General features: G+C 40.4%; 4 protein-coding genes and 1 non-coding gene across 6 annotated transcripts; 3 read left to right on the forward strand and 2 right to left on the reverse strand.

Annotated features, from left to right (window-relative positions):
• On the reverse strand, positions 1-3,604 carry LOC140788007 (4-hydroxybenzoate polyprenyltransferase, mitochondrial). Of its 2 annotated transcripts, XM_073137086.1 has the most exons (10): positions 3,197-3,603; positions 2,583-2,718; positions 2,114-2,235; positions 1,566-1,635; positions 1,310-1,459; positions 1,061-1,196; positions 864-960; positions 551-623; positions 370-465; positions 1-262 (listed from the first exon to the last, which is right to left on the reverse strand). In XM_073137086.1, exons 1-8 carry the CDS (start codon positions 3,553-3,555, stop codon positions 554-556), a joined length of 1,140 nt encoding a protein of 379 aa, XP_072993187.1. In that variant the 5' UTR covers positions 3,556-3,603; the 3' UTR covers positions 1-262; positions 370-465; positions 551-553. The 2 variants fall into 2 exon arrangements, with proteins under 2 accessions (XP_072993187.1, XP_072993188.1); XM_073137087.1 differs by lacking the exons at positions 1-262; positions 370-465 and having other exon boundaries at positions 551-653; positions 3,197-3,604.
• A 2,977-nt stretch (positions 3,605-6,581) lies between these two features.
• TRNAV-AAC (transfer RNA valine (anticodon AAC)) lies at positions 6,582-6,655 on the forward strand. The gene has a single exon. It is a non-coding gene; the product is annotated as a tRNA-Val (tRNA).
• A 186-nt stretch (positions 6,656-6,841) lies between these two features.
• Positions 6,842-10,486, reverse strand: LOC140789238 (replication protein A 32 kDa subunit A-like). The gene is made up of 10 exons (XM_073138852.1): positions 10,313-10,486; positions 10,112-10,222; positions 9,908-10,005; positions 9,791-9,832; positions 9,608-9,685; positions 8,150-8,228; positions 7,974-8,066; positions 7,797-7,879; positions 7,233-7,301; positions 6,842-7,147 (listed from the first exon to the last, which is right to left on the reverse strand). Exons 1-10 carry the CDS (start codon positions 10,391-10,393, stop codon positions 7,063-7,065), a joined length of 819 nt encoding a protein of 272 aa, XP_072994953.1. The 5' UTR covers positions 10,394-10,486; the 3' UTR covers positions 6,842-7,062.
• Positions 10,487-12,013: 1,527 nt separating this feature from the next.
• LOC140789467 (uncharacterized) lies at positions 12,014-16,036 on the forward strand. The gene is made up of 3 exons (XM_073139176.1): positions 12,014-13,776; positions 13,865-14,304; positions 14,387-16,036. Exons 1-3 carry the CDS (start codon positions 12,106-12,108, stop codon positions 15,825-15,827), a joined length of 3,552 nt encoding a protein of 1,183 aa, XP_072995277.1. The 5' UTR covers positions 12,014-12,105; the 3' UTR covers positions 15,828-16,036.
• An 813-nt stretch (positions 16,037-16,849) lies between these two features.
• Positions 16,850-18,413, forward strand: LOC140789468 (pentatricopeptide repeat-containing protein At2g18520, mitochondrial-like). Its single transcript, XM_073139177.1, has one exon. The coding sequence runs from the start codon at positions 17,029-17,031 to the stop codon at positions 18,124-18,126; it is 1,098 nt and encodes a 365-aa protein (XP_072995278.1). The 5' UTR covers positions 16,850-17,028; the 3' UTR covers positions 18,127-18,413.
• Positions 18,414-20,127: the final 1,714 nt, after the last annotated feature.

A 20,127-nucleotide genomic window follows, 5' to 3' on the forward strand; every position in this document is an offset into this window, starting at 1 on the left:
TTGAATTTTAAAGGTGAGATATCATTTCTCTTGCATTGAAAAGGATTCTACAAAGTCCTGTAGAGAGGTATACAAAGAAAAAAGGTGAAGGATATAATAGCCTTGATCCATGGAATCTAACAAGGCTATATAAGTAAGATATCAGGTAGCAATAAGGGTATAAATTTACAGCAACAAAACTCAGGCCAATCTCTCCTGTTTTTTTTTTGCACTAATTCCCAAGAAATGGATTCACCAAATAATAGATGTCGCGGAAGGAAACCTGCTTAGACATCGAGAAATAATTTATGAGCAAAGAAAATATTGTCATGGGTATAATCACTTTTAAAACATATTAAACTAATAACTTTGAAGCATGATATATTTTACCTGGCGGAGAAACAATGTAATACATAATCGGACGACTTTGTTGCAGTCTACGTTACATTAGATGCCTGAACGAGGCGTGATTTTAATTTGCTCTTCCTGCGTTTCATAATAAGCCCATAAGTTTCCCTGATATATCAAATGGCAGTTAAAAAATTCATGGCCCAACCAATGCATGCATTACCTCTCAGGATGCAAGCCGTCCAAATAAAATTCCACTGAATACAATAGCTCCGAACCACTTGTTAGAAACAAATCTGTTTCAAAAACAATTAGCACCCAGGTCCCTGAGTATGTCAAATTATCAACTTCCAATAATGCCGACAAACATATACAGAACAAGAATATTCAAGCAGTATAATGACCATATTAGGCAGCTACAATGCAATTGCAGTCAATGAAAAAAGAGAAAAAGAAGGCTCAGATACATAATTTGATTAGATTATTAAAGCTAAAATTTTCAGATGCAACTATCAAACTGATACTACATAACTTACTTTCTGTTGCAATCTGCACGACTCGACAAGTCAACAGTTAAAATTTGCCATCCTAAATGGCCAGTTGCTGCAATGAGAGATGCATAGTAGGGCCATGCTGTCCTAGGAAATATAAGAGTGCAGTCAGTATGATATGACCGGAAAAGATGCTTTACACACCCACCGTGGAAAGAAGTAGAAAAGAAAACAATGCATACCAAGCTCAGCATAGTAGCCACTGAGTGCTAGGCTACAAATAGAAGCAGCACCAAACCCAGCAATCCAACGGTCGGTCAAACTTCCAAATCTCAAAGCAGTGGATTTAACTCCGACCTTTAAATCGTCTTCTTTATCCTGAGTAATTTCAAAATTATGCACAAAAAAGAAAAAAGAAATTGAATTCGACCACCATCATTAAAAGAAACTAAGTGAATGCATATAGAAAAACTGCCAATGAAGAAACAGACCTGATGTGCATATATTGTATCATATACAAGCGTCCAACATATACCAGCAGTGTACATTGGAAGGGTGATAGCAGGATCCAAGCTTCCCGTTATAGCAGCCCATCCTAATAAAACCCCCCAGTTGAAGGTCAAGCCAAGATATGCTTGAGGCTGCATGATCACATCAACCAACATGAGTAGAATTCCTTTCGTAGCAACCATGAGCTGACATGTAAGTTATAACAGTTATTACAAACAAATGCTGTGAAGCACATACCCAAAAAGTTAGCCTCTTCATAAGAGGATAAGAGAAGACTAGCAGAAGTGACGATGCTCCCAGAAAAATGCTACATCAAATAAGTGCAATGAAGTTACAGCTGAAGAATGCTCATACAATTGATGTATATGATAGTATTATTGATACAGCAAGTTCTTCCTAGCAACACAAAAATCTTGGAAGAAGGTTCTGGGTAGCAAGTATATCCTATACGATTTACTCTGGAAGTTACAGAAGCACATAATACAATTTCTACAAAGATGTCGAACAAACATACATCATTTCCTTGTGAAATAAATTTCACTATCACATCAAACCAAGGGTCAACAACAAACAGGTATAGGACTTAAATGGGCGTATAAATTTTTACTTGCAAATCAGGAATTTAAGCAGCTAGCAAAGATATAATACATTCCCATGTAAACACTTGTTAGAACTCAAAAAGGGCAAGCACAACTTTCCATCCTAACAACAGCCAATAAGAAGGTATATCAGAAGTAATTTATCACCCTATCCCTTTTTAGTAGGAAGCTACAGATTTAATATACCTATAGTAATTGAGTTGCAGAAGAATTCCTAAACCTAATAGAAGCTGAATCCCGAGAAAGCAGAGCCCCTGAAAAGGCGTCAAAGCACCAGATGCAAAAGGCCTGCACTTGGTTCGTTCGACCTGAAGATAAATATTGTATAAGTACTCAGGCAAGAAGAAAATTTTCATGAGGAGTTAAGCAATTTTCTACCAGTACAATGATAAAGATACAGCATGTTTAGCACCACTTATACTGTAAAGCCTATAATTACTAACAGACCCATTAAGTATTATACAATCTGCAAATAAGTAAAGTTAACATATGAATAACCTAATCTGTGAAGAAAATTTGTGTTAACTCTCTAGCATAAATGAAATGTACATCAACATTCTACAGATACTAGGTGAAATCTGTGTCAACAATCTAGACAGTAATTGAAGGCTATTGAAAGTTCTATCATTGTACTTGTAAAAAGCAAGGAAATTACCTTCTTGTCGATGTCGCGGTCAAGAAGGTCATTCACTGTGCAACCAGCCCCTCTCAGAAGCACAGCTCCACATCCAAAAAGAGCCAACATTTTCAAATCAGGAAGCTCTCCTGGGTTTGCTGCCATAGTAATTGACCTGGATGATAAAGGCAAAAAGGATTACTAGTTATTCTTTCAAGAAGATGTAGAGAAGATAGCTAATATCTAAATGGCAATAACATTCCACAGGGATCTTGCAGGATCTAGTTATTGCCTTCTACCTCTGTGGCAGTTTCTTTCTGTAATGACAGGTCTTTTTGGATCCCTTTTTTTTGTGGGGATATTAAAATTTGTCATATGTTACTTCGTATTCTAAAATAATAATAAAAAGGCTTTCTAAGCTTTTCAAAAAAAAAAAAAAAAAAACCATGAGAACTGGCGCATATTATCAAGACTTAATTTTTCTGTGATGAGAAAGAAGACGAAAATCCTCTCTAATCTCTATCTAACACTCAACTAAATGCTTGAATACAAGAGAACTCATCCAGAATTGTAAAAAGACAAAGTTTTCCTTCCTAAGAAGTCAATTTCTATCAAATAAAACAGCAGATGGAGAGATGAGGATAGAATTGTACCACATGCAAGGCCAAGCTAGTAGCCAAGTCCCAATAGGCTTATCCAACCGAGCAAGAAGCGCGTAAGGCCGGACCGACTCGGGCAAGTAGATATCCACCCACGACCGCGACTGCCTAATCCGCTCCTTCTCAGACGTTCCCGACGAGCTAGAGATGGAAGCGAAGGATAGAATTTGGGGAAATCCGGGAAGAGCTCTCGAATACCGCGGCGACGCGATCCAATTCGAACCCTGGGTAGTAGAAGCAGGAGGAAGAGGACAAGGGTTTGGGGATCGGAAGGAGTATGAGAGGAGGTAGATCGAATAAAGAGGAGTCGGATACCGGAGCTTGCGCGCGGCGCGCAAGATAGCCAACGCCATGGAAATCGCAGTCGCGGCGGCGTGGAAGAGGGAAAAGAAAAGGAAAAAAAAAGTACTAATAAAGAGAAGCTTCTATTTGAGCCCGGCCTCGTTAACTAATTGGGCCACTATAAGCCCAATTACTTGGGCTTTCCAGTTCTAAGGCTCTGGAACCAAATCCAAATATATTTTAATTGAATTAGTTTGACAAAAATTTAATTAAATTTTATTTGAAAAAGTGAAAGAACTCTATTAATTTTGTCGTTTGAAAATACCTAGGAATTTATTTCAATATATTATATTTCCCTATTATATATAACCTTTATATCAATACTAATTAACTGTACAATATATATACACATAATTTATTAAACAAATTAAACCTATAGTTATTTATTCCTAAACATCTAGATAAATTTATTCTATCCTGGACTGGTTTTATTAATTATTACACTACGAGCAATTATGAAATACAGAAAAAGTTTGGTTGAGTAAGTTATAAATGAATTCTTCTGGGATTGCATCTCAAATTATCAAATCCATTGAAATTATTATAAAGTTATATAGATTCTAAATCCACTCACATCCTCCCATTTGTCTTTCTACAATCTTCATCTCTCTCTCTCTCTCTCTCTCTAATAAATATGAAAATTAAAGTGATATTTTTGTTGTTGAGAATTCACAGGAATGAGTGATGAGACATCTCTCGCCTCTTTTTTCCCTTGCATTTCTCTCACCTTTTATTTTATTTTATTTATTTATTTATTGGTTTTTTCTGAGTGTGTGAGGGATGATTCAGTTGATGCATGGAATTATATATACATATATGTAAACGTAATTAAGAGCAAGAAGAGAAGGAGCAAAAGGTCTTGTCAAGAATAAAGTATAAAGAAAGAAAATAATCAATCATATATAAAGTTGGAGTCAGTTGGGTCACCTCAGCTTCTGAAATCCCAGGCTTTCTTTCTTTTTTACTAGACCAATCAATGGTCAAACAGTCGAAGATCTCACAGTCATTCAGACCAAAGCCGTCCAGAATAGTACACGACCATGATCACACTAGTTACCAAATTTGGAAACACTATAATGGAATAGAGATAGACAGGAAGAAGAAGAAGAAGGAAGAAGAAGAAGAAGAAGAAGAAGCCCAAAAGAAAACAAACAACCACAAAGATCTACAAAGATCTGTCATGTTTTCCAAGGACTTTCTTGAACCATCAACAAGACAAAAGCTTATCTCTTCCTCCTCCTCCTCCTCTCTACTTCGCATCTTAAATTCTCTTCTTTTACCCGAAGAGATCTCAGAGGAAGAAGAAGAAGAAGAAGAAGACGACGAAAGAGAGAAGGAGAGAAACTCTTACGAGTTCACAGTTCAAGAAAGCCTGTGGAGAACATAGCCACGATCTTATCTTCTCCTCCTTCTCCTCCTCCTCCTCAAGCATTTTGGCATGGAAATGGAGAGAGAGAGAGAGAGAGAGAGAGAGAGAGAGAGAGAGAGAGAGAGAGAGAGAGAGAGATGGAGAAAGTTTTGATGTTGGTGAGAAGGAAAGCCGGCTTATTTGCCGGCTTTAAATAGAGGAGTAGAATAAACGCAAGCGCACGAAATGGCCCAACTAACTTGCCACACGTGCGGCACTCCAATTGGGAGATGACACATGTCTCCTGCCGGGTGGTACGTGGGAGTGACGTGGGGGAGGGGATACTAGTGGCCTTCTCGGATGGGGGGTAACGTGAACGTGCAGCGTCGGAGAGCCAGCGGCTGATCTGGGCCGTCCGGTGGTGGAACGGACGGCCGCGATGAGTTGATCGGGATCCAATTCAAACTCTCTCTTCTATGCCCATATTCCCAATTCGGCTCCACGTTATCGCGGCCAGGGCGCCGGATAAGTCGCCGACTCGACTCGGTCGTGTGCGAGTTAGGGGTTACGAGTCACCACGTCTCTTATTAAATATTCTCAACCAAGAATTGGATGCACTGCCAATTTGGCCTTATATCATAAGTGGGATCCAACCTCTCTCTCCCCCTTTTTTTTCTTTTTTTAATTTTTAATCTTATTAATTTTTACTATTAAGAGTGCATTTGAAATGAAGCATATTTATTTGGATCTACACGCATGCATGCCGACAGAAATCTTCTAGCATTTAGGATGCTAATAAACACTACTGATGAGTAAAATATCTTATAATTAATGTGACTATTATTTAAGCCGAATAGTGAATATAGCATTCTATACATGAATAATATTTATAAGAGCATTGCAAGTATTTTGTAACAGTTATTAAGCAATGTTCCCTAATCTCAAACTAGGGTGTCTCCTTTTTTTAAGCTCCACTTCCTCTTTTGTTGTCATACTTTTTCAATCTTCCATTGTTTTCCTCAAGTCACAAGAAGAGGAATCTGCACTAGAAAATAAACAAAGGCATTATATAGTACATGAAAATAGGCCAGCGAGATTAAAAGACTATTCTAATTTGGGGGCCTAACTTAGTAGCTTCTTTTTTATTTGATCACCCCATGTGTTAGTTAAGACTAAATAATTAGTTAGCTCCACTTTGGGACCGCTCCCTTTTTTCATCATCATCATCATCATCATCATCATCATCATCATCAGTATCTCATGTGTGTGTTGTCTATTATTTTGTGCATCATGTATTTAAGTTGTTGTTTTCTTAAAGTAATTAAGGTTTGGAAGCGTTTTGCGATAATTAGATGGTCAATTACCTTGCGGGTTTAAATCAGCGCTTTGCCACGTCAGCAAACGGCACCGGATTTCTCGCTGACGAATTACCTCATCTTTTTTTGGGGGGAGCTTAAAGCGGAATGATTAAGGAGAAAAGGCACCGAGAAAATGGACCTGAAAGTGGGACCGGAGAGGGGGGAAGGAATGACCCGAGGTGGGACAAAGGGGAAAAGTGGGATGGTGTAGCCCAGTTGTTTGTTGGACTCGTGCTCCACGGTTCAAATTGGCCTGTGGGCCCAGACGTAATCAAAATTATTAAGCCATCTCCATAATCTATGATTAAAAGGACACTACCTCTAGCAACTTGGTGTCGTGGTGTAGTTGGTTATCACGTCAGTCTAACACACTGAAGGTCTCCGGTTCGAGTCCGGGCGACGCCAAATTCTTATTTTTTATTATACTTTTTAGCACTTATCCTTTTTCTCTTTCAAATTCCAGTACAATTCTGCTTTTCTACCATGCCTGCTGCCAAATGTCAACTCTGAGCAAGAAAAGCACCCAATGGGAAGATCAGAGAAGTAAACCATGTCTACTACTACTACTACTACTACCAATTCACATCAATAAAAAAAAAATGAGGTTAAGAGAGTTAGATCTGCAGGTTTTTACAAATGTATCAGCCAGAGCATGAAGCAAAACACACTGATGATAGAATTCAGTCTCATTTACAGTAGCCTTATAAGGCAGATGCACCCATTCCAGCTAACTTGCCTATGGAAGAAAACTTATAATAAGTATCAAGCTGGCAGTTGATGCAGTAGATGGGCATGCAGGTGGGGATGGCAGCTCAGTCGATCAATGCCGATTTGAAGTGGTAGTCGTCTATTGTAGAATAAATATGACCGACATCAACATGGTAATCAATAGCTTCCCTGCATCCATAAGGAAGATGATCAAGAGCAGCTAAATACATATATATGCAATACATAGAGAGGAGAGAAGGATGGAGAGAGAGACTTGATCTTGTTGATTGGTATTCCTAAACGTCGGACGACTTCATCGACATGCAATCCATGTTCGTTCTCGCTGCTTAGCAATTTTTCATATGTCAGGATACAGAAATAGCTGGTAACTTGAATGAAGCAGCAGTAACTAAAAGCAAAGTAAATTGAATAGGTCGACATACAATATGCTGCATTTTAATTGAGCAGTAAAATTGTGAGAAGACATAAGAACGTTCATGTGACAATTATAAGAAAATTGTGTTTATCAATCAATTGTCATGACATCAGTTATTTCTTGAATAGACTTCATCACATGTAAGCAACTACATCCCAGGATTTATGGATTCCAAAGAGATACATGAATGGATAAATCCAGACTGATTTGAATAAAAGGACTAGCATAGCAAGCTTGTTACTATTCGACAATCACATTTCTGTCATTTTAGGGAGATGAAAAAGAAGACCAAGACATCACATTTTGATATGAAACAAACTGTAGAATCTAAGATGAAGAACTTAGCTTTTTCATATGAATGGAATTATAAAAGGATAGAAGAGCCTATGAAGAACAACATACAGGCTTGCTGGATCTTGGAAAACATTCAAAACCAGTTTATAAATGTCAGTCTCAGATCCATCTGTTTCTTTAGGTCCTGATGCCTGAAAGAGGTGGAATTAATGATCAGATAACTTCTTATGATCCTAGCACAGCTTGCAACTGACGGAACAAAATTAAAATTCTAAAATTGTATACTTGATGAAAAAGTGGAGTCTGGTGTTCTTTTGACCCATTTGAGAAAGATGTTCCAGTAACTGAATTTGCATGGGTTGGAGCAGGCCCGCCAACCTATGTAATAAGGACAGATGAGCAGGAACCTGTCTATTATATCCATGTGGCTGTATAAACCCATCTACATATTAGATGCATACCTTTGATTTGGTGTTTTCCAGATGCATATGAATACACTGGATGAAGTGGAGTGTAACCTCATTATAGTCAACCACCGGCCTGCAAAGAAACAGGTCACATGTACTAAGGCCCTTCTGGTCAACCCTCAATAACAAATTAAAAGCATTAACAACCTAAAGCAGTTAATAGCTGATGTTCTACTTGGAGGTCAGGATCACATGGTTATGTGGGAATTAATTTCTTGCATCTATCTGAGTAAGAATAAGTAAAACCTTAGTACGATCAAACATCATAATTCAAAACATATGGCAGATGGTTGCATTATCATTAGGGTCTAGACACGTCGATGTCATCCTAGGATAAGAAAAACCATTCCCTTCTATGTGACGGTGGAATTAGTTTTCACGAAATGTAAAGATGCACAATTAGATAGGAAACGTCAACTTAAAAGTGTAAACTACCTCCCACAGCACTGTAAATGAATTCCAGGAACAAAATAAGAATAGTGATGACTTACTCTTTTCCACTAAATTTATTAGTCATAAGCAATATAGACAAATGTGAATAGAATGTTTGACTAGTAAACAGTAGAACAAAATGCAAACGAGATGTCAGAAGCAAAGCCACTATCTCACTACATCATCTAATACTATTGACCTAATAGAATATTATTTATCCAGAAACTTGGCCAACTCGTCAAGACACATTTATTGGACCCTCATTCTGCCATATTGCCTAACCTGTCGCGTTCTCAACAATCCAATTCAATTAAATTGTTCATTTAGAACTAAGTGAAAACTGTATTATCATGTGACTTCTTACTTGACTCTCTACTATTAGATACAGGAGTATGGGGAATTTTCTATAGTTATAAACTTGCAATCATTAGTTAACTAACAAAATTTGTAACATGTAAAAGTGTAAACAGCTTTATTTGTTACCGAAAATATATGAAGTGGCTGTTAACATCCTCATAAGCTGAAGTGACTAAATGCTAATAGAACTTTACATAATAGAGCACTACACTGATACCACTGAAACTAACATACAGATTACTGCAACAGAAGGAACTGATCAAATGTATAACTCCCTAGCAACTGGGCTAAGGAATAGTGGATTATACATTATGTTTGCAATAAATTGTTTGGTATTGAGATTATGCGGATAGCATGTAGATCTGTTAGTCTACGAAGAGAAATTTGGAACAATATATAATAGAGTATTAAACACACTCTGCATATCTTATCAGACACTCTGAGACATTGTATTCTTTGACTCTCGTAGGTGAGTGAATAGCTTGAGAATAGTAAGTAGGGCCAAGTGCACTGTTTTAAACAGTAAAGAAGTAGTGGTCATACTGACTGCAAGAGATAATCTGAACCTCATTTATCACAATTATCAAGTCAATCCACTTCATCAAGATAAAAGCAACAGTACAATGGCACTTGATTAAGAGAAGTTCACACTGTTAATCTCACCGTGTAGAGAATGCAACACCGCGTTTCTTCTCATGGAATCCCTTTAGGCTACCGGTGACGGACACATACATACCATTCCTTTGCTCACAAAAAGAAAACGATTAATCTCATGATGTCAACCAAAACGTTAAGTAAAATTTAAACAGAAGAAAAAAAAAAAAAAAGCCAACTCTCCACACATACTGAATAGAAGCTGCTTCATTTGAATCATAAGCATCGTTCAACCTACAAAAACACTCTTAGAGTTATTGAAACAAAACCCAATTGCCTAAAAGCAAATATACAAATAAATCTGCTCACCATCTGATAAAATCGATCCGCCCAGTGCAGTCATCAAGGGTGAAGGTGACGTCGGTAGACCTCTGCACCTTGTTGCTAACCAATCCCACAAGCCTAATCTGCCACGGCCCAAGAAGTACCATAACACGATAAAGAAATCCAATGCTAAGGTTAGGGTTCCCTTACAAATAACAAGATTAACAACAAAAAGAAGCAACTTTTTACATTGGTATCGGAAACCCCATCGATTGCAAAGTTGGATTTCTCGTCGCTCGATTGGTAGGCGTCGCTGATCTGCTTCACGGTCACTGGAAGAGTGCTCGTAGCACCGCGACTCTGAGACAAACGAGGGACATGGAGAAGGCAATCGATTTAAGAGAAATCGTTTAAAAGATAAAACCCTATAATTAGGGGTTCGTGCTCTACCTTGGAGACTGTGGAATCGGAGTTTTGGGTCGATTGAGAGGAGGCGAAACCGCCTGCGTCGATTTGGCTGGAGGAGAACATCTCTGCTCGCGATCGGATGGAAGCTCTAACTCGGATTTGGAGACGAAGGTGGAATTAGAGAAGAGGAAAGGAAAGGCGCGGGAAATATAAGGCTCGCGCAATCGCGCCTTCGGATGGTTTCCCGCCATTTCTTTGGGGACTCTTATATTTTTCGCACTATTTAGCACGAAATTAAAAGTTTCATATAATCAATCGTGCGTCAGATGCACGTGGTTAAGGAAAAATAATAATAATCTCATTATAAATATATATATATATATATATATATATATATATTAGGTAAAGCCCGGAGCAAATCATTAATATCCAAAGCTTTTAAAAATAAAAAACTTCACATTTGCTTACAATATACGAGACTATATTAAAACCAAAGCATTAGCCCCAAGGGAATAAATAATAAATAAAAAAAATAATTGCCCTAGCAAATAGGGGTGTAAATAAGCCGAGCTTGAGCAAGCTGAATTCAACTCAACTGGATTGTGAACATTTTCAGCTCTTAATAGCTCAATGGGCTAATTTGGAATTAATGGGCTTAATGCTAATATTGATTAAAAAATATATATAAATCATGTAATGTAAAATTAACTGGTACAAATAAATATTAACATAAATTTTTTAATAATTATGAACATATACGATAATATATATTATCGAGCTATGCTCGATGGAGCATGTGCTAACTTGGCTCGGCTAGATTATACTTTCAAACTCAAATTTTCAGCTTGGCTCAACTCATTTAGAGTTCGAGTCGAGCTCTAAACAAACCTTATGAGACAACGAGCTTTTATGGCCTCAGCATAATGCCCTGAGTCAATCTGCATGTCATATTGTTCTATCAGTCCAAAACGCGATCTTGAGAAATCTCCAAAGTTAAGAAGATTAGCAAGCACCTAATAAGAAAGCAATCAGAAATAAATAACTCCTACGACACTCTAAAAATTGAACAAGATAAAGATAACAATGCCATGAACCCACAAAAAGTATAGTGCAAGAGCTAACTATCATCGAAAATAATTAGATTAGATACTAAGTAAGCACATGTTAACTAGTATCTCACCCAATAGATCCTCATCGGCTCAGCTAACAAAGCTGAACCTACAATTAAAAAGGAAACATAGAGGGAGAGGTTTGCATTGATGGCAACATGACTATATTAGTAGCAAAATAGAGTGAGGGGAGGAGAGGAGGGAGGGTTTTCAAGCAAACACATTAGAGCGACACCATGGAGGGGGAGCTTAGAGGAGGAAGGTGTGGCGAGATTGGGTTTGGCTGGGTGGTGGTAAGGCATAGAATTAATGAGGGAGGAACGATATAGTGAGGTTTTAATAACAACATCGAAAAGGGATAACTACACATTAAAGGAGCATGGCAAGGCTCCAAAGATACTAATTAAAAAGAGCACGATACTGATAAAGAGTGAGGCGGAGATAAATGAGAAAAATAAAATGGGTGGCGAGAGAAAGAGAGAGAGAGATAATAAGTGGAAAAATAGTGGTGGTGTTAAAGCGTAAAATAAGAACTTACTATATTAAATTGTTAATAAAAAATTACTCTCAATGTTATCTTTGAAACAAAAAAATAAAATAATGGGCACTTTACATTTCGACTAAAATATAGGGGTTATATTTTACCAAACTTTATTAATCTGTATTTATATTTATATTTGAAGAAAAAAGCGGATACGGATATAGTTTTGTCACGATCCGATCCGTATGGCATCCGTTCTCAGTTCTCATCCGCGGCCACGAGTATCACGATTTACGACGAGTTTCGGACTAAGCCAGATCACGAACGCAACCCTCCCCATTCTTCTTCCTCCACCGGACCCGAACCCGAACCCATCGAGATTCCGACTCTCCACCCTCCTTCCTCCGATCGATGCCTTCCCCCTTCTCCTCCGTCTAACCCTCGAGCTCTCGTCAATGGAGAAGCAATCCTCTCCTCCTCCTCCTCCTTCTCCTTCTCCTTCTCCTCAGCTCTCCCCCCAAGATTGGGACTTCCTCCTCGACGACTTCTCCTCCGGCGACCTCTCTCGCCGTTCCCGGTGGCTTCACCTCCCCCTACTCGACCTCGCCCTCCTATCCATCCTCCGCCGCGACTTCCCTTCCTCTCTCAAACCCCTCCTTCTCCTCTTCCTCGAAGACTCGCTTCCCGTCCTCCCGTTACCTACTCCCCCTCTCCCGTCCCTCCTCGATGCCCTCCGTTCCATCGATTCGTCTCTCAAAGACCAGTTCTTGATATCGACCACCTCCATCGCCATCTCCGTGCTGAGCTCTCCGCCGCTCTCCCCTTCCTCGGCGTCGGATTTGGCGTCGCTAACGGAGCTCCTCCTCGCCGTCGCAAACCGCCCCAGCCACGGCCCCGATCGACAAACCCGCGCCGTCGCCTGCGAGTGTCTCCGGGAGCTCGAGACCGCGTTCCCCGGCCTCCTCTCCGACGTCGCCGGCCACGTGTGGGAGCTCGCGCAAGCCGAGCGCACCCACGCCGCCCAATCTTACCTCCTCCTCCTTGCCGTCGTCGCGAGGAACGTCGTCCAGTTCGGCCTTCTCGCTTCGAATGTTTCGATCTTTTCCACCGCCACCCCTCTTGTCCCCTTAAATGTCCCCCAATTGCTCCTTTCCCCGGCGTCGGAGTCGTTTGATACAAATCCGGCACCTTCGGATGTGAATTTGAGGGAGATTAAGAGGTTGGTGGCGTTCCTAATGGAGCGGTCACAGGCGCTGACGCCGGCGGCTACGATGGAGCTGGTGGCCACTCTCGTGGGCATCGTTGGCGCTGTGGAGGCGTGGGTGCCGGCGGTGCCGGCGCTGCTGAAGGTGCAGTTCTCTGGCCTGCTTTACTCCTATGATCCTATCCTCTGCCATGTTGTGCTGATGCTGTATTGCCGCTTCTCAGATGTGTTCGCCGGCGACGATGAGTCCGGCATCGCCCGCCGCCTCGCTTTCATTGCTAAAGAAGCCCACCAACCCCTCGTGTTCCGCCTCCTCGCCCTCCATTGGTTGCTCGGCTCGCCGAGATTAGCCAACGGCGAGAACTCGCTCATTCCCCTGGTGCCGTGCTTTTACCCGGCAGTGTTCGATCCACTCGCACTGAAAGTTAAGAAATTAGATGCCCTCGCACGAGTTGCAGCTAGTATTGATGCTTCCAATGGTGAGAAGAAGGATATGGTGGTGGTGAAGCTCTTTGAGGATGGATTGGTTTGCGTTTCTACATTCAAGTGGCTTCCACCATGGAGCACAGAGACCTCGGTGGCCTTTCGGGCATTCCACAAGCTCTTGGTTGAAGTAGTACCGCATAGCATTGATGCCTCTGATTCCTCTGATTCCTCTGATTCCTCTTGGTTTGGCGCTCTCCTGGAGTCTACCATCTTCAACAATCTTCAGGTAGTAACTGCATCGTCTACTTAGTAGCATCTTTTCCTTGCAATGAGTCTAGTGTTTCTAATGCCGAGACATTCTTGGCTTTGTGCAGTGTGTTCTGGTGCGTTTGGCATTGGAGCATCGCGGATTGGTTCCGGTCATTGCTGCTTTTATCGATCGGCTTTTAGGATGCGAGGCACATCGCCGAGTGGGCGAGCAATTGCTCCAGACACTCGACGAACGCCTGCTTCCGAAGCTTGAAGAAGGCTACCAACTGTCCTCGTATTTTTCTCTTTTTGAGAAAATTGCTCAGAATGATACAGTACCACCGCGAGGCTTGTTAGGGTTGCTCACCAAGCACATGACTTGGCTTGCTAAGAAGCATGGTCCAGATACTGGATTGAGGTCATGGTCTCAAGGGAGTAAAGTGTTAGGCATCTGCCGCACGATGCTTAAGCATCACCACAGCTCCCGAGTGTTCCTTCCTCTTTCATGCCTTCTTGGCTACACCTGTCAATCCTTTCCTGACTTGGAGGTCCGCGACAATGCAAGGTACTGAACTACTGATATCAGCACTGCTTGTTTCCGTGATTGATCTTCAATTATCTTCTTCTTACTTGTGTAACTTGTCCAGGATCTACTTGCGGATGCTTGCATGCATTCCCGGGAAGAAGCTGAGGCACATACTTGGTATTGGTGAACAATCTTCAAGTGTCTCATCTTCTCCTCATCCTGGTTCTCTGTTCCAAGTACCATCACCTCGTGTGGCTCGAGATTTAAAAAAATCATCTGGTGTTGCTTCTTATATCCATCTTGAGAGGGTTGTTCCACTGCTTGTCAAGCAATCATGGTCTCTAACACTGCCTAATCTTAGCATTCAAAGTAATGGAGGCAGTTCTTCGGGGGGTTTTCAGGACATCAGTTCGAGCCCATCTTTGCAGTCAGAAAAGGAGATTGATGTAAGCATAGAGAAAATTAGTAAGCAAAAGGAACCACTGCGTGTGATGGATTCAGAGGTTGCAGAAATACTGGGAGTACTACGAAGGCATTTTTCATGTATTCCAGATTACCGATACATGCCTGGAATTAAAATAAGAATACGATGTATACTTAGATTTGAGGCTGAACCATTTAGTCGTACCTGGGGATCTGCATCTGCTTCGAGAACTGAAGTGGTTGATGAGTTGCCTGCTATGTATGCAACTACAATCACTTTTTCTTCAACATCAAAGTTTGGTAAAATTCCTCCTTGTCGGGTTCCTTTTCTTATTGGTGAACCTGCAATTGGTGGACTGGACTTAGTTCCTGTAGACAACAGTTCTCGGGAAGATTCAAATTATCTTGCTTTGGTACTTATAGAATTGGAACCTCGAGAACCAATGCCTGGTCTAATTGATGTTGCCATCGAGGCAAATGCTGAGAATGGGCAGATAATATCCGGACCACTTCAGAGCATCACTGTTGGTATTGAGGACATGTTTCTCAGGGTTACTATACCACCTGATATTCCTGAATATGGAGTCACCGAATACTATGCAGATTTGTTTCATGCTTTATGGGAAGCATGCGGCGACTCTGCAAATACTGGACGAGAAACCTTTCCTTTGAGTGGTGGTAAAGGATTTGCGGCCATCTACGGGACAAGATCTGTTAAGCTTCTCGAAGTATCTGCAGATTCTTTGATCAGGGCAGTAGAAAGACACCTTGCTCCTTTTGTTGTCACCGTTGTTGGCGATCCACTTGTGAACTCTGTTAGAGCAAATGGAATGATCAGGGACATTGTCTGGGAAGAAGATGGCTCAGATTTTTCTGTTCATGAAGGTGATGCTTTGGTTCCATACTCACAAAGCATGCCACTTCAGCTTCAGTTCATTGAGAATGAAACTGATTTGGAAAATCCTTCACTAATGAATAAGAGGCACATAGGTCTCTTCCATGTTTTGATATTCTTGCCACCCAGGTTTCATCTACTTTTCTTGATGGAAGTGGGTGATACTTCCACGTTGGTTCGAATAAGAACTGATCATTGGCCATGCCTGGCGTACGTCGATGAATACTTGGAAGCTCTGCTTTAACATAGAATAAATTGCTCCGAAGACCATGTCTGTATTTAGATCTGCTGGATGGTGAGATTCTTTGAGGCTTTTCTCTTTGTTTTACGAGCGTCACGTCTATATATTTCATTATCAGTCTTGTACCAAGGAGCAACAATATTTTTTTTGCAAATCCTCCATAAGTTGTAAAAGTTGTAATTCTTTGGATGAAGGTCAATTTTGTCATCTCATTCCTGTTTCTGTTCAATATAGTTCTAGTAACCTCCCAAAATTTAGCTTCTCATTCAATACAGACTGATAATTTCTCTTATCAAACTCTGCTGGCTGACAGAGATGTACTGGTTATTCTGGAGACTTCTTACAGGAGACCCAAATTATTTGAAACTGAAACTTTGTAATCTTTCTCCTATCTATTTTGTCTTCCTTTAGATTTGCAGCAGAAGAATGGTCTACCTTTGCTTCCTTAGAGGTATCTGCTTCCGAAGCTAATCCTACATTGATATCACGGTATGTATCCTTGTTCTAGTTCCTTCTTGTATTATAAATAAAAAGGATTGAAGTGGTTCCTAATGAATGGGATAAAGTCTTTTAGAGTAACATTTTCAAAAGACTTCTCATATGTTCTTCGACATGAGAGCTCTTACTCCATTAGGATTCAAGCAATTTATATCTTCTTCATGATCATCTTGAATTATTTATTTTTTAAGATCTTTTTCATCCTCATATAATATATAGATTATATGAAGAGTTAATTACATCTAAACCCCAAAATATTGCCCATTTTTACACAGATTGCCCTATTTATATATATTTTTTTTCTATGGCACATTGACTCCTTAATATCTCTCATTTCCTGTCGTCTGGAAAATATCAAATAACCATTTTTTATCTTTTAACTTTTATATTTCTCTTTCATGTAAAATAAAGCTAAAATAGTCTTGAAAGGCCTAAAATTTATGAGTGGTGGCAGTAAAACTGGCAACTAATGAAGAATACTAATGGAAAACGAACCTTGTATCATATGTTAAGCCCACTAATGGTTCAGAGAATTGAAGGGAAGCTCCAAGTAACCCATTGCAGGATACAAATGTCAAAGCCCAAAATGTATCCCTCGGCCCATCTAAGCCCATCTTCTCGACCATCTTCTTCTCCAAAAGAATTCCTTAAACCCTAGATCCCTCCATAAAAATTCCAAAACTTCGACCTTTTTTCCTCAACTCCAATGGCGGTCTCCTCCTCTTCCCTCCTCCTCCGTCGCCACCTCTCAACCTCCTCCCTACCCCGCCTCCCCGTCGAGCCCTCCACCGTCCGCCGCCTCGCCCGCCTCCGCCGCTTCGCCGACATCGAATCCCTTCTTGAACCCCTCGTCAAAACCTCCTCTTCCTCCTCCTCGTCCGAGCCCTTCCTCTCGTCCATCATCTCCTCCTACTCCTCCGCCGGCATGCTCGACCACGCCGTCCGCCACCTCTCCTCCCTCCGCTCCCCCTCCTCCCTCTCCCTCAACTCCCTCCTCTCACCTCTCCTCCGCTCCCCCCACCTCTCCCGCCGCATCCCTTCCCTCTTCTCCGATCTCACCGCCCGCAAATCCCAACCCATCTCACCAAACCACGTCTCCTACGCCATCCTCATCAAATCCCTCTGCCTCTCCCCCGGCGGCGCCGATTCCGCTCTCCCCATCCTCAAGAAGATGGAGCAGAACAATCTCCCGATCACCGCTGTCGTTTACACCACAATCCTCGATTCCTTCTACAAAGAAAACCGCCCCACAGAGGCCCAGAAGATCTGGCAAGAAATGACTGCCAAAGGTATCGCCCCTGATCTCCCCGCTTACAACGTCCGCGTCATGTATTATGCAATGCATAAAACCCCAGAGGAAATTCTCAATTTGATCGCGGAGATTGAGTCAAATAATTTGAAGCCAGATACGATCACCTACAATTATCTTATGAGTTGCTATTGTAGGAATGGGATGTTTGAGGAGGCTATGAGGGTTTATAAGGGGTTGGAGGAGAAGGGTTGTGTGGGAAATTATGCAACGTACAGACATTTGCTGGCAGCTTTGTGTAAGAATGGGGATTTTGACAAGGGATTGGAGGTTTTTAATGATGGAGTTAAGCAGGGGAAGGTTCCGGATTATGGCACAGTGAAGCTTTTGGTGGAGGGACTGGTGAAGGAGTCAAAAGTTAGGGCGGCAAAGAGGGTGGTTAGTGGACTGAAAAAGAAGTTCCCTGAGGAGTTTATCGGGAATTGGAAGAAGCTTGAGAAGGTGGTTGGGTTGAGTGCAGATGTTAAAGGTTCTGAGCAGGTGACTGTCGCATAAGGTCTGAGAGCACTAAGCTTTGCAACAAATTTGTATGGCATCGAGGACTGGGATAACATGCGTGTGGTCTGTTAAGTTATTATTTTGGTGAAGCAGAGGTATGAATGGCAAATGGAGGTTAGTTCCTTTGTTTTGAGGAGATACAGGATTGTCCAGACAGGCACCAGTGTCTGCTTTGGGCTTTGCCAGGCTAGATTTGAAGGATGTAGCACCAAATGACTATTGTAACGTGGAATTTTGTGTGCAATAAACTGACAATTTTTAAATGCAAAACATTTTAGTGTTAAGTCTTGCTTTCTCTTCCAGCCAATTTGTGTTTGATAATTTTACTTTCAAGCAAATGTAGACTGTTCAGTAGGTAGCAACATTCTTCAATTGGGAAAAGAGAGGGATTTATGCTATATTAGTTGAATCCTATTGCAATACACCTGTGTTCTTTAAGTTGAATTGTATTGTGATTTGATGATGTCTTATGAGGTTATGTTTAGATCATTGATAATTGGAAACTTCCTTTTCTGGATACCCCTTTCTCTTTGCTTGACTACTTCTATGTAAATTCTGGTTATTGTTTTGTACTCTTCAAACAGGAGCACTGCATTCCACTTCTTTATCCATCTCGGAGCTGATCTCTTTTAGAAGGTTATGGGGGATGACTAAGGACTAATCCGACCATATCACCACCGCATATTTTCTTCTTTGATTAATAGTCTTAATGTTTTATGTTTTTCTATTCGATGTTTATGCATTGTTGTAATGGCAGAAACATCAGAATCAGCTTTGTCCTTCATAAGTAGTAATCTATCATCTTTTCAGGTACTTGTGTTTGATTAGTTTTTTCTATTTTTGCCTACAGTTGTATTGAACTATTGACAAGAGTTTGATATTGACTGTGTTTGTCTCCTAAGCATAAATTGGTTAATGCTTGCAACATAAGTGCTGACTATAGCTGAATGAGGAGTATAATAACTATAGCCAAAAGCTTTAGAGTTTAAAGATATGTGAATTTTCCTTGATCATGTTCAACTTGTTTCTCGTAATTCCATTTGAAGCTTAACATTGTTGAGAATTCTATTACAGTTACATGGTATGAGAATTATGATGATGAATGAGGAGACAACTGTCTTGCTAAGACTTATCAGATATGGCAGAATTACTGTTCTTAGTTGTCGTCTTCTAATTTATGCTCTGATTTGATGAGTAGATTTTATCAGTAGCCATTTCTTTTCTCATTTCTTCCATTGATTCTTGATTGAGAAGTGTACTTTTAGTTCCCCTGATATAGTTTTCATGACATTCTTGCTTGATTTTGGAAACATATTTTTCTTGTGCTTATGAGGAATGATCATCTGTGTAGCTAGACTCCTCTCTTCCTTTCATGTAACTATCTTTTTTCTTGGTGAATCAAGGTTCAATTCTGTCATCAACCTGGCGATTTGGAAGTAAAATCCTTTGCCATCCTAATGTTGGTTTACTTCATATATTAGGAAACTGAAGAGAAGCTGGGCAATGCAACTATCTCAGCTAACTTTATAACCCCCAAATGGTTGGGAGTAAAAGCTTGTTTTTATTGTGTAATTCTAGTAAAACATATATATAATATTTAGTGAATTGATAAGATAGTAATTTGTGGTCAGTTCATACGGAACTCAACGTAGTTGATGTAAAGAGTACAAGGCCAAATCAAATCAATGAATTGATCTGCATGATTATTGATTGTTTGTTGTTACCATATGCATTTGTAAGCTTACCTTGCTTTTCATTTAAAACATAACTCCATGGATGTCAACTTGACTTTCTTTTGGGATGTTTCATTACTATCACTGGTATTATTTTAGTCCCTGAATGTCCATAGAAGATCCCCCTCTCTCTTTCTCTCTCTCTCTCTCTAGACTTATTTGATTTTGTTTTATTTCATTATACTTCCCATCACCCAATAGGTATAAAGATATCACTTAATAGTCATACGGATTCATTCAATAGTTTTCATGATATATACTATAC

This window comes from Typha latifolia, chromosome 5, assembly GCF_019914945.1.
Source record: "Typha latifolia isolate L0001 chromosome 5, TyphaL0001v2, whole genome shotgun sequence".
NCBI classification, from domain to species: Eukaryota; Viridiplantae; Streptophyta; class Magnoliopsida; order Poales; family Typhaceae; genus Typha; species Typha latifolia.

Coding starts and splice junctions, on each gene's coding strand:
- LOC140789468 (XM_073139177.1), top strand. CDS start 17,029: ATGGCGGTCTCCTCCTCTTCCCTCCTCCTCCGTCGCCACCTCTCAACC.
- LOC140789467 (XM_073139176.1), top strand. CDS start 12,106: ATGGCATCCGTTCTCAGTTCTCATCCGCGGCCACGAGTATCACGATTT. Junction 13,777..13,864: donor CCATCTTCAACAATCTTCAG/GTAGTAACTGCA, acceptor GGCTTTGTGCAG/TGTGTTCTGGTGCGTTTGGC. Junction 14,305..14,386: donor GAGGTCCGCGACAATGCAAG/GTACTGAACTAC, acceptor TAACTTGTCCAG/GATCTACTTGCGGATGCTTG.
- LOC140788007 (XM_073137086.1), bottom strand. CDS start 3,555: ATGGCGTTGGCTATCTTGCGCGCCGCGCGCAAGCTCCGGTATCCGACT. Junction 2,236..2,582: donor ACCGCGACATCGACAAGAAG/GTAATTTCCTTG, acceptor ATTTATCTTCAG/GTCGAACGAACCAAGTGCAG. Junction 1,460..1,565: donor TGAAGAGGCTAACTTTTTGG/GTATGTGCTTCA, acceptor GTGATCATGCAG/CCTCAAGCATATCTTGGCTT.
- LOC140789238 (XM_073138852.1), bottom strand. CDS start 10,393: ATGTTCTCCTCCAGCCAAATCGACGCAGGCGGTTTCGCCTCCTCTCAA. Junction 10,223..10,312: donor CCGATTCCACAGTCTCCAAG/GTAGAGCACGAA, acceptor CGTTTGTCTCAG/AGTCGCGGTGCTACGAGCAC. Junction 7,880..7,973: donor AGACTCCACTTTTTCATCAA/GTATACAATTTT, acceptor CACCTCTTTCAG/GCATCAGGACCTAAAGAAAC.